This window comes from Diadema antillarum, unplaced genomic scaffold (assembly GCF_040938485.1).
Source record: "Diadema antillarum isolate AM-2024a unplaced genomic scaffold, OU_Dant_1.0 scf00000025, whole genome shotgun sequence".
In the NCBI taxonomy this organism is placed as follows: Eukaryota; Metazoa; Echinodermata; class Echinoidea; order Diadematoida; family Diadematidae; genus Diadema; species Diadema antillarum.
The window spans coordinates 2,771,429-2,785,591 of record NW_027270914.1 but is presented as its reverse complement, the minus strand read 5'-3'; the positions used below and the strand labels follow the sequence as shown (position 1 = coordinate 2,785,591).

The 14,163-nt window shown below is 39.3% G+C and overlaps 1 protein-coding gene across 1 annotated transcript in view; it reads left to right on the top strand.

Moving 5' to 3' along the window:
- Positions 1 to 12,858, top strand: part of LOC139733731 (uncharacterized) — a 96,900-nt gene extending 84,042 nt beyond the window's left edge. Inside the window, exons 4-6 of the mRNA XM_071644544.1 lie at positions 3,178 to 3,321; positions 4,263 to 4,431; positions 6,559 to 12,858. Coding sequence (XP_071500645.1) covers positions 3,178 to 3,321; positions 4,263 to 4,431; positions 6,559 to 6,870 — 625 coding nt within the window. The 3' untranslated portion in view covers positions 6,871 to 12,858. The remainder of the gene's footprint in view (positions 1 to 3,177; positions 3,322 to 4,262; positions 4,432 to 6,558) is intronic.
- The last annotated feature ends 1,305 nt before the right edge of the window (positions 12,859 to 14,163 follow it).

The following is a 14,163-nucleotide window of genomic DNA, read 5'->3' as shown; positions in this document are numbered from 1 at the left end:
CTGCCGACTCTGGTCTCCCCATCCAGACAAGGGGTAAAACTGTAACGGGCCGATCCTATTCTAAAGAGAGAAGTTCTCCGGGTCAAATACCACCGAGGAAAAAGTCTCGTCTACCTCGTAAAAATGAAAACTTCTTCTCGAGATGACGACGGGTTTAACCCTTCGTGTGCTGTTCTTGAGTGCCCATTGCTATGCATCGGAATACCACCTGAACCTTATACGCGCTGTCCCCGGCAGGGAAAGGGGGTTAACAGACCCCGATGAAACCAAGCACTCCCCTCTTTCTCCTCGTCCGTCGTCGTAGCGATGTTTAGAAAACAAACACGATTAACGGTCCATTGTGGAACTTTCTTAGCCTTGAGTGTGCATTGGCTGGTGGAAGGGGGAGGGGGATTTTAGGAGGGGCGCCCTCAGAAACCTGAATAACAAAAAAGGGTTAACGGGTTAAGTCCAGGGTCAAAGGTCACCGCACCAAAGTGCTGACTGATTCTTCTTCTACATTTATTTTTCTTCCTGCACTCGGAAGTTGTACAAATTTGCATAGGGCAACCACAAATTGCTGTAGGATAGAATATGATGAAAGAGACATGCGCCCCCCTCCCGCCGCACTTGTTGTATGGTGATAACGGTTCTTCATTTCATCATTTCACACAGATTTTGAACGATGACGTTCCAGTTAACTCTTTTCCCTTCGAGACTCTTGACCTGCTATGTGGTTCTCCTCGGCAAGGCGTTTAAACTTGAGTGTATACTTTCCACCTTCCAGATCATCAAGGGAAAATAAACTTAGTGACCAACAAAGTAGGCCTATAATATGCGAAAACTGATGGCATTTCTACTTTGTGGTTTTTGTTCACCCTTCGTAAACCGATACACCATTTTCTGTATTCCCCTAGAAATTAGACCTTCGGCAATCGCACTCTGACAACAAAAATTGCTTGATGGTAATTGTTCATAGAGGGATGACTTGTATCAATTTTGATATAGTGGCGTGTGCGAGATTGGCTATATAATTTCATGGAAACATAATGTAGCATAAATAGATGGATGCAGACATTTTTTTTTAATTTCTTTTCTTCGAAACATGACGTAGCCACTATATCCAAGAGCCGATACGCATTGCTATTGTGTAGTGTTTTCCCTGTTTATCCAAGGATGCGTATTTGCATCATGCAGTGACTTTTTATTATGAAAGTCCTACGAAAATTACTGAAATACCTCAGGTTTAGATGACTGAATAAACAAAAGAATAAAGATGTATGAATAAGTTAATATAAACTATATTTGTTTCACATCCACCACCACTTTTTAACGTGGGTTGAAGGGAATAATTGATATAACGATCTGTCTGTCGATTAGTAGTTTGTGGATCGGTCCGTCCGTGGCAAGAATTTTCGATTTCAACTACACCTTGCTTGGTAAGCAAGGAGTGACCTCAGAGAGAAGACGTGCCAGGCGTACTACTACTACTACTCGGGGTGTCGTTGAATGGGTTGCCATGGGAAACAACGATTTTCTCTTTCTTTCTTTTTCTTTTTGGCTATATATCTTGCAGAGCAAAAGTCTCCTGCAATACACACACACACACACGCACACACATGTATGTAACAGACTACATATTCCCGACGGATATATACCAAACGGATATATATATATATATATATATATATATATATATATATATATGCCGTTATCACGGCAACCATGAATCACGAGCAAACCTTTTCTCTCACAAGGTCCATCATATTTATCATCTTAGGTGATAATACATGTATATTCCATCGACCAAATCAACGGATATTTTTCTATAGATAGGCCTTCATTTATAGCTATTACTTTTTACTTACAATATGAGCTCCCTCGTGGAGACTTTATGAGCTCCTTTGTGGAGACAACATGAGCTCCCTCGTGGAGACGATATGAGCTCCCTCGAGGAGACTTGGTATGCATTTAATATTCTTGTTTATATCTCTTTAAGATCTATAATGTTTGGTTTATGTTTAAGTGCTGTCTGGGGCAAATTATTTGTATAGGGCCCCATTTCTCTCTCTTTCTCTTCTTCCGATCTTTAACATAACAACAACAACTATTACTTTTCTCCGGTTATGATCCGACTATGCATGTGCTTTGCTTTACAGATTGTGTCATTGCACGTGCAATGAGGTAACGGAGATTTAAAAAAAAAAAGATAATGTAATAAATAATATAATAGAGAGACTCTTATGTGGAAGGTATATGATGTCAAATTTTAGATTTATAGTCGCACTAGTTCTTCTCAAGTGTTCTCTGTACTCCTTACTTCATAGTTATCAAACTTTAAAAAAAAAGCCAACCCCTTTGAGTGCTTTGATTGCAAACTGGCACAGAAAACCCCATAGCATTGTACACACTGTTCAGAGTTCCTGGCACAGAAAGGGATAAACAGTGCTTGGTGAGATATCTGCAGTGATATCTCTCGTTCTAACTTTCAAGTTCTTTTCCATAACCCCCTTTGTCTAGCCAAATCTCTCAAGAGGATACAACATTGCGACATTTATAGATGATGTGACAACCACGGTTTATGATTAAAACATTTTCATCTCACAGTAATTGATATGGAGGAAGAGGGAGGGTATTGATCACCCTTAAGCTAATTCGTGTTTCATCCTTTCTCCTTCTCTGGTGTTCTCCTCCGTGTCTCTCTTTCACTCAATCTCCCTCTTTCTGTCTATTCCTCATCACCTGCCCCACCCGCTGCCTCCTGCCTTGCCCCCATCCCGTTTTTTCTCTCATGGGGGCGCTGTGGCATAGTGAATAAGACTTGCGACTCCCGATCAGAGGACCCGAGTTCGAATCCCGCCCAGTACGTCCTTGGAAAAAATGTTCTACCCACCATGTCCCTCTCTACCCAGGTGTATAAATGGGTACCTGGCAATAATGGGGTAATAATAATAGCAGGGCCCTCTGGTAGAGCAGTGGCAAAACCGAAGAGGCTAAACTGAAGAGACAAATAGTACATTATTATTATTGTTATTATTATTATTATTATTATTATTATTATTATTATTATTATTATTATTATTATCATTATTATCATTATTATCATTATTATCATCATTATTATTATTATTATTATTATTATTATTATTATTATTATTATTATTATTATTACTATAATTATTATTACTATTATTACAGAGTATTCAAGATGCCTACGGCGTGTGACGATCGAGACGTGGTGCAGTGCTGTGTGGTGAGGTCGGACGAGGAGCCCGTTCGTCACACCATCCTCTACAAGAGTTGCAACCACCCGAGCAAACCACCCAACAAGGGGCACATAAGGTTGGTCCCCATCCCCTCTCCAGGGAGGCCATTGTCTCTCCTTTTCTTATTTTCTTTTTCTTTCTTCAATTCAGTTCAGTTAACTTTAGTTTATTTTTTTCCCATCAAGCAAGAGAAAAAAGTAAATACAATGTAATATAAAGCATGCTTAAAACAACCACATAGTTTGATTAATTTCAATCAAGGCAAAAGAAATGCAAAATGAAATTGCATTATTCTTGATTTCCATCAAACAAAAAGTAATACAAGACACAAAGTATAATTTTTTTTTGTTGTTGTTGTCCATTCATTCATTATTAAACAGTTTGAAAGAAGTGCATGTCATAAGGTACAATTATACGTAAAATATGTGTACGAAAAATCATAATAACAAGAAAATAATGCACACTTTGTAATGGCGACAAAAGTAAATGCCGGTATGACGATGAAAAAAAAAAGTTGATACCCCTGTATGGGAAATTAATCTATACTTAGGCCTACCATTAGAGCATTTGATAATTGATATGCATTGTATATGATGTTAATGATATAAAACCATATCGTGAACAATACTTCACTTCTGTTTGTAAGTTTTGCTATATTTTGATGAAAATATGTTTATGGATATTAGGGTCCCATGAAAGACCACTGCTTATTGGTAAATGGGCTACCCTGACAAAAGATTAGGAATAAAATAGGTACATAGATAAATAAATAAATAAATAAATAGATAAGTAGTTTATAGATGAATAATGAATATATAAATACACACATACATACACCCATAAATGAGTAGCTGAATAATATGATAGATAAAAATCTAAATAGATACATATACATGCATGTAAACATACACACAATAGACCAACATACATACAAAAATGAATAAATGAATAAATGATAAATGATAAATGAATATCTAAATGAATAAATTTCCGAAATCTGTGCTTACTACTGCCCAGGGCTGATGTCGGAGTGATGGGGATCGTGATCAAACCAAAGGAAGGTGATGACGTAGCTACCCACGTGACATGGGTCGGACAGGTCAACCTGAAGGGGTGGATGCCAAAGATGATGGTCAACAAGGTCACCGTCGGTTACCCCGTCTCGCTGTATGACGACATCGTGACGGTAGGTATATTAGGATGAGTCAACGAAATGACGATAGTGATTATCATCATAAAAACATCAATTATGATAATACTACTACAACAACAACAACAACAACTACTACTACTACTACTACTACTAATAATAATAATAATGATAATTGTTATTATTATTATTATTATTATTATCATCATCATCATCATCATTATAATATAACGACACTAAATATAATGACAATAACAACAATAAAAAGATTTGGTAGTATAAAACAAATAACGATAACAATAATGAAATGATGATCATCATATAATAATAATGTTAATAATGTTGATGATGATAATAATAATAATAATAATAATAATAATGCCCGTTAATAATAACAACAATAACAGAAGTAACAATATCATAATAACGATAATGATTTGTTTTTATTTCACCAAATTGGATCTATTTTACATTGCCGTGAAGTAAGCAATCAATGTCTGCAAACAAGCAACCACAGTATATGATTAGGTAATGAATTTGGTACCATAATTTGCCAAGAGCCGCAAACCACGCAGCCAATGCTCTCAACCAGGGACCTCGTAATTCCATGAATGGTCTCTGGTCTTATTCTCTGATCTACAAGTGCTCGTCATGATTACGATATTAGCGAGCTTTAGATTTTAGACACACGGACGTTCAGAGGGGAAAAAACATGGTCTGAGAGTGCGCAGTAGCTTGATGTGCGCTACTGCGCACGCTCAGACCATGTTTTTTCCCTTTGAACGTCCGCGCGTCTAAAATCTAAAGCTCCCTATTAGCGAGAATGTAAACCTAAGACGACCATTGATATCATTTCCATTTCTAAGAGTTAACATGGTGAGAATATTATGTGCCTCAAACAAAAAACCACAGATACAAAACTAGCTACTGTATTGGAGTTGCTTTCAGTATCATGCTGTTAATCATGTGTGGTAGGAAATCTACAACGAATAACTCAATCAGCATTAGCTATTTTTAGAGTAGCTCATTAACATCGTCTCTGCCTAACGAATGGTGTGAAGTGTTAGCAATTTGTTAAATCAATCCTTTCACACTTCTGCGCCTCCTATCTCTCTCTATATCTTTTCCTATTATGCTGTCAGGTGACATGTCATGTGTGTCACATGTGACATGTCATGACTATTGTGACGTAGCAGTGAAGACAGTTCCACGACGTGTTCGAGTTGGCCTTCATTGATAAAAACAAAGGGGACGAATTCGTGGGGCGGTTTCATCAGAATCCGAAATAAACCGACAAAGACACAGAACATGAAACCTCCACATGGTTTGAATGACAGAGGGATATTAGTCTCGATCAAAGACGCAAGCTATTATAAGGTCGCAGTGCCATCGCCTATAACTATCCGTATCATTGGTACACCAACATCGTGGTGGCACTGTGGCATAGTGGATAAATTAATGTCCCTCCCTCTCGACCCAGGTGTATAAATGGGTAACCAGCAACGCTAGGATAATACTAATGGCAGGGCTCTCTGAATGGTAGAGAAGTGTCAACACTAAAGAGTCTACCCTGGATATAGAAAACCATAACCATTATGTAGGCCTATCATATATTGTTATATATAATATATTACATATAAATTGTATGCTATACATTATATATTATATATTACATATTACATATTATATATTATATATTATATATTATATATTATATGTTATGTATAATATATATTATATAATAATTGGGCCGTGACGCGAGAAAAGGGCCCTTAGGGCATTAAATACCGAAAATGAGTTTTCACCTCCACTTTGTGGAAGGAACTCTGCCGTATTTAGATATGCAAACCTTTATCTGTAATTCCAATCCTAAATGACCCCATTACGTCATTCAAAAAAAGCATGTTTTCTAAAAATCCTGTCACTTTTTGATGCGTCTATGCATGTGCGCGCAGTTAGTTAGTTGATCTTTTTTTGCGCGTATTGCTTTGTCAAACTTCCGCGCCGTTTTCTGGCGTTTGCGCGCAGGGCCTTTTCTCGGGTCACGGCCCATATCATATCATACATTTATATTATATATTTTATATTGAGCATCACGTCTTAGTCGAAGATTTAGCAACCACTTGTATTACAATGATGTTGGTGTTATTTTTTGATTGGCAGTACTGGAAGAAGCTGACGGGACAGGACAAGAAGGAAAAGAAGGACGCCAAGAGCGACGAGGAAGAGAAGAAGGAAGAAGGTGGCGAGGAAGCGGCGGCTGAGGGCGAGGCAGCAGCAGCAGAGGGCGAAAAGCCTGCAGAAAACGGCGAGGCGGCAGAGGGTGAGGCCGCGCCCGCTGCCGAAGAAACCAAGGCTGCGGACGAGAAGCCCGCTGAGGAGAAGCCTGCAGAGGCGGAGGCCGAGAAGAAGGAGGAGGCGGCGTCGGAGGAGAAACCAGCCGGCGAGGGCGCTGCAGCAGAAGCAGCAGAATAAGGCTTCACGGAAACGCTTTTAAACATAACAGCAACAACAGAGTTAAATATGGACATTTTGAACACCTAACAATTGTAGGGTTTTGAGTTAAAGAGGAGAGAGAGTGCGAGAGAGAGTCTATTTGGAGAAGCATATTCTGTCAAGTCAACAGACCATTTTTTGCGTCTTTGTGTTCATATTTAAATTGTCATCTCTTTATTCTTAATATTATTCTTTCTTTCAATCTAGGCCTTAAAAGATCGACAGCCTCTGAAGAGCGCCCCCAAACGGCGGTCTTATCTTGATCTGCATGCAAGCGGGGATATAGAGGGGAATGATCACAGACATGTATTGTACCATTCTCTTTTTGGATATTTCCTTGGATCACCCACACCCGTTTACGCCACCATAAAATACAATCTTACCTTCAAGTAGGAATTAAAGTTGTTCTAAAGGCATTATTCTATAGGGTGTTATTTGAACAATTATTGTAATACATGTCTTCACCATGACTAGTTTTTCTCTCATTGTATTGATTGGGAAATGCATGAAGTCTGCTCCAAAACACTTTCCGTTCAGCATGACAATAGAAGATAGGAGTACGCAGCAGCAAGAAAGGATTCTTTTCTCATTTGTTTTTGTATTATCATTATTACTCTGTTGTAAACTATAAAAAAAAAAATCGTCTGCATTCTTCAAAACTTCTCTGTATCTCTCTTGTCCAGTGTCTTTATTCTCTGTGAAAAAAAAGGAGGATTAGAAAATAAGGAAAACGAAATTCAACGACTGCTCGGGACGGTCTTTTCGTCCAAAATAGCGAAGTCCAGTGTGTAGATTGCATTGATATTAATGGTCAAAGCGATATGTGTGTAACCCATCGACAGACTCTTTGTCGTTTGTCTCTAGTTGCAGTTTGTGACCTCGACTTGTAATGCAGTGTTCATGCGATCAACAGAAGTTGTAAGCATGACGTCATCATGACGTCAATTTGCGCGGGATATACATATATATGTATATAATATATATTATAAGAGCAAGAGATGGTTGGTTTTTTTTTTCGGTGTCAGCAAGCTAGCTGTTCATAACTGTAACAGCTGATTGATTAAATATTGGAGTAGTGTGTTTAACGCTTTTATTTTCAAAATGTATTTCTATGCCTCCTGGTGTTTTTGGCGGAGAAAGAGATAACAAAGCTTATACATCAATGTCTTTTTAAAAGATTTACAGGCATTATGCCAATCACACTGAGCTGTAGATTGCTAGCCCGACGTTCGCATATATTTGGATAAGTATGAAAAGATATTGATATCATGTGCGTGGTGAATGAGCCAAAAGCTGTATTTTAAACAGATTAAAAGTGTATCACATAGAGTGTAGCGACAAGCTTCTGTCAGTGACGTTTTGGAGGAGCTCGTTATAACCGTCGTCTCCTTCTCCAGGTAACTTTTTAAGACTCGCTCTTCTTTCCACAGACGTCACACCCATCGGTAACGAGTCGCACACATGAATGTCTGTGGATGAATACTCAACTTTGAGTTTCATCGCGCAGTCGGAGTGTTTGGAGGGGCGTTAGCAGTCACCGGTCACCACAGTGTGTGTAGTCACGGCGCGAGTGCATTGGTTGACTTACCTGTTCCGTCTCCTTTTACATGTTAACATCTACCCAAGACGGGCATGCACCAATATGCATTTGTCCAGCGTCTAGCACGTCGCTGATTGGCTATTTTGATCACGTGTGTGTTCGTGTGAGGACAGCGCACTGTGTCGCGCTCACCATACAGGCGACTCGTTGAACAATACTTCATGATTGGAACCAAGGTGTGTTTAAGTCTGGGCATCTCTTTGTCATTCAGATGTCATTCAAAATATCCTTGAGGTGTCTTTCAGCTATCACTTCCTTAGGACGTGTTCCCGAAGACTTTTTAGTTTGAGTATGATCAGCAGAGAAAGGTTGTGTATTGGAATGTGCTTGAGGAGGTAGAGATCGATAACACCTGTAATACGAAGCGTGTAATATTGTCTGTTTTTGTTGTGACGTAGCATTGAGAGGAATGGTGCCTTGCGTTTGGGTTACTATGGTAACGATATAAACAAAAGTGTTTTTAAAAAATCATTTGACGGCTTCCGGTGTACATATTCATTTCATTTTTTCAAATTTTTTGCTAAATAAGATCTTTTCAATTTGAAAGCAGTTCTGTTCAGATAGATTAAATAGGTACAGACCCACAGAAAATGCAGTATAGGAACTCGATTGGTACGGTCGACCGAATAGCCTTAATTTGAGGTAAGTACTATCAGTGCAGAAAGATGTATTTTAGCCCAAATGCTGCAGAAATCTAGAGAAAGGACACAGAATTTTAACTTAGATATGAAAAATATAATCAATATTTTTTACGAACAGGCGATCCAGAACGTATGAATTCAATTATGAAGATTCGCCAGTTCGTGTTATCGATGACAGTTCTCATCGACCGGAAAGTTTTAGGGTTTCTTTTTAAAGAGAACGAACTACGTGTAACCTCTGTTTGTAACAGTTTGGATGACATGGTATTTCTTAGATGATATTTTTCTTATATCAATATCAACCATATAACCATTTCCAAAGTGAAAGTACAGTTTGTTCGGACGTAAGTTGTTGGAGCCTTAAACATTAAACAACTATCGATACTAACAAATGTCCAGTTTTTATCGTCGATATTATCGTTATTCGCTTTTGTGTTACCCCAATGCGTGAGCTGATGTATACAATATGAATCGCTCTTGTTCCAACATGTCATATGCAATCGTCTGTACAGTGTTCACCTGTGCATCGACACAGTCTCTCATTTCGGCGCCATCGATATACCGTCTCTAGTTTAGTGTTGGTCTGGACTTACCCTCACAATGGTGCTGTAGTCTATAAGAGTCAGACCGTACCTCTTACATCAGCGCCAGCGGCTGACTTGGGAGAGTGAAGCGATTCCGAAACGGCGGGCTCGGGATCGATAGGCCAAAATGTCGATCAATTCCATCCAACGCTCGACGCGGCAGGATATACTACATGTAGTAGCTTCATCTGGAAAATTGTACTGCTGTTGATAGATTCTGTTCTCGTGCGACTACGCAAACGTCATCAAAATAGGGTTTAATGGTTGCGTTCATCACACATAGGCCTACACATACACACGCACATACACAAGTCGTGGTTTACATCAGTAGATAGCAGAATACTTGCGCACGTAGCCGTACGGCGTTAAAGTCAGTTTTGTCCTATGACAATGGGATCCCATAGCACGTGAGAGACAGATATACACATAGTTACACACTGTTTTGCTCCATTAAAGGATGATGTACGCCGCACAAATTTGTCATTGAGTAAGTTTTCACGTAGAGGCTGTTGCTTTTAAAAGGTGCTCGGAAAGATTGTTGTAGTTTTGTTATTTCCTTGGCGGTGTTTTTTTTTCCCAAGTTCGTATCTGTTTTGTCAGGGAGTCTTGTTTTATTTTGCCATGCTTTCCTTTGTTGTTGTTGTTGTTGTTGGGATTTTTTTTTTTTTTGACTTTGCGTCACAGCTGTGTTGAGCTTCGCACTGAGAAATGTTGCGTTGGCCCAGTTGTTGTATTTGTCTCCTTGGTAACCGAAGTCCGAAATATCTTCGGTCGGCATTTTGGCAGTAAAAGGGTTGTTCGTAGCTATTTTTGCTGTGTGTACTGGGTATCGCTATAAACCCACGGGAAAGCGCAAATGTTTATGTTGTAGGATATCATTCTTGCCAGTGTAATAACATGGACGTTTGTCTCGGACAACTTGTCTTAGCTATGCATTCATTCAACTATTCATTCATTTTTTCTTTCTTTCTTTCTCTTTGACATTACTGTAACCAATTTTTCCACACTGCTTCCTGTATGGTTTGAAGAAAGACAAATTTCTGTGCGTGTGTATCATTCACTGTTTTTAAGGCCTTCCACATACTTCCGCAAAACTAACAATTTATTTTACGTAAAGATAGCGATTCAGAGTCTTTTTAAAGAATGAGGCATTTTATACACTGTAACACCAAGGAAAGTGCATTATGTTGATTGTTTAATTGTCTAAGTCTTATTATACCGGAAAGTCTTGTGTGTATTTTGTAAGTTTCGGCATGCCATTTCTTTACATGTGTATATAAAACGTCTTGATATATAAGTTATTTATACCGAATGATTATAATTTGTTGATGTGAACGTAGGGACTTATTTCGGTCTAGCTAGTGAGGGCGGGCTTTATAACAAGGGGGTAGATGTGTTGTATTATACTGTTTGTTTTCATACGAATGATCTCTTGACATTTAATTGATTAAACTATCGCCCCCTCCCCCTTTCTTTCAAATACTACACAGCTGCATGACAAATGTGTGGGTTGCACGTGGTCGCGTTTTAAAAGACAGCGCCGACTGTATTGATTGATTTATTGCTCGGGAGACCTCTCAACTACACTTTAATAACAGACAAGCAATGTCATACCGTCGTAGATTGACATTCTGTAGAGGCATCAACAAAATCTGTGCTGTTATATCTCCGGCGAGGCGAACGCCATTTTGGTGACATCATACTTTCGCAGATCGCGGCGTGCTTGTCGGCGTTACTATAGAAACAACGCGCCAACATACATGGTATAGGCACACGTCTATAATAATAGGTGGTAACGTAACGGTTATATTACACGAGGTGTATCAATGAAGACGGATTGTACGGATAGAATATAGAGTAGTTAGAGTATCACGGTATTTTCACAGCACTGATTTGTGTCTTATGGAAACAACAGCAGCAGCAGAAGAAGAAAGAGAGGAGTCGAATAACACAATAGTAAAAATAGACAAATGTATATGAGTGTTTTTTGCAAGGCTGGTTAATGTTCAGCGCGCGAAGAATCTGTACAAATGCATTTTCGCAGACTTCAAACACACATTATGCAATGATATTCGAAGATTACGTGCTCCAATGACACACGCAGAAACCAATGATTGATTTGGATAGCTGAGCCTTAAGGCTGAAACAAGGAAAATAGGGACAGGTGCGAATGACACGTATGCATCTTGGCATAATTTGTATGTTGTTGTTTTTTTCCTTTTCCTTGTGTTAATATTTCTTAGTAGAATCTCTGAGAATGATCTGAATTTGAAAAAAAAAAGTACATACAGTGATAAGGCATGAATGCACATATTTTTTGAGAGTTCAGATGCAAAAGGGCTTTAACTGCAGCAGAGAGAGAGAGAGATACTCCACTCGAGTCCTTTTGCAACTGAAGTCGTCTCTATTCGATGACACAGTGTATTTGATGTACATACATGTAAAATATAGTGTGCTAACTGCCATATGGAGTTAACTGGGTAATGTTACTATTGTAAAACGTGACTGTGCTTAGGTAAGTAAGCAAATCGCTCTAGCATTTAGATTTCAAAAAACAGAAAAACAAACAAAAAATACGAAGATTACGTGATAGTAAATTTGCAATATAGCCAGTAAGTTGATTTCGGCACGCTTTGTCACTTACATGCCACGTTGTGATATAGACAAATGATATACCGTATTGTATGTATATTGTTCATAACAATTAATGTTGGTTGCCCGAGATATATACTTTGAATTGGATTTTCTCACTTCTTAAGACGTTATAATGGACTCTAGTATGGAACTTTTGACAAAGCATTGACTTATAGTCTGTACAACGTATGTTACTTCCGCACAGTGTAAACTTAGTGATTAGCTCGTAGCTTCGAATGTAGATTAGTAGAGATTACAGCGTTTTTTCTATATGGTCCATGCAGTAAGGGAACACGTGATCCTGGATTATACATAGTGATTTCTTGAGTATGTGCAAAAAGAAGAAGAAAAAAAAAAAGAATACAGGAGGCCACAATTTGGATGTTACAACATACACTCACACTGCTGTTGCAGGATTTCTGGTGTCTCCGAGACTCAACTCGGACCGTGATGTTTGTTTGACTAGTGAAGCGATGTTATTAAAATTCCTATGTTAAGAAAAAAAAAATGTCCTTTTTTTGATGGAGTCATGATTGATCATCTTAAAATCACATCATCTTTTATTCGATGAGTGAAGTGCGTGGACGACTTTGCTGTTATTCTTTTTTAAAGTCTTGATTGCACAGCTTTGACTGCTTCATGATGATGATGATGATGATGATGGTGGTGGTGGTGGTAGTGGTGATGATGATGATGGTTATAGTGATAGTGATGATAATGGTGATGATAGTGGCGATTGTGATGCACTCAGCTAGTGTTGGTAGTGGTGAGGTGATGGTGATGTTGATGGTACGTGGTGATTATTGTGGTGATGGTAGAAATAGCGATGGTGATGATGGTTGTGATGGCAGGTGATGGCAATGGTGACAGTGGTGATGGCGATGGTGACAGTGGTGATGGCGATGGTGATGATGGTGGTGGTGATGTCGAAGATGATGTGGTGGTGGTGATGATGTTGATGCTGCTGCTGCTATGCTGGTGACGGTGGTAGTGGTGGTGAGGTGATGGATGCAATGATGGTGGTGGTTGTGATAGTGGTTTTGTGATGGTGGTGATAGTGGTGGTGTGGTGGTGATAGTGGTGGTGTGATGGTGATGGAAATGATGGTGTGGATGGTGATGTGGACGGTTATGGGGGCTTGTAACGGTGGTTGTGGTAGTGAAGGTGGCGGAGATGGTGATGATGGCACTAGTGATGATGGTGGTAGTGACGGAGGTGATGTTGATGGTGGTGGTGGTGGTGAGGTGATGGTGATGTTGATGGTGGCGATGATTGTGCAGGATGAAGGCATTGATGGTGGTATTGATGATTGGGATGGTGATGACGAAGATGATGTTGGTGATGGTAATGATGGTGGGGTGGTGGTGAAGTTGGTGATGGTGATGGTGACGATGGTGGTGGTGGTGACGATGATGATAGTATCCATGCTTCGGATGGTGATGATAATGGCGGTGGTGATGGAGGTGATTGTGATGGCAGTGCGAGGTTAGTGATGGTGATTGTAGTGGTGCTAATGGGGTGATGATGTTGGTGATGGTGATGGTGTGTTGGTGGTGGTGATGGTGATGATGGTGTTGGTGGTGACAATGATAATGGTAGCGATACTTGGGGTGATAATGATAGTGGTGGTGGTGATGGTTTTGGGGAAGTTGATGGTGGTGATGGTGATGGCAGTTGTGACGGTGATGGTGATGTTGATTCTGGTAATGGTGATGGGAATGATGAGGAGCAGTAAGAGGGAAAAAAGGAGAGAGATAAGAATACAGATGGCATATATATATATATGTATATATATGTATATATTACATATACC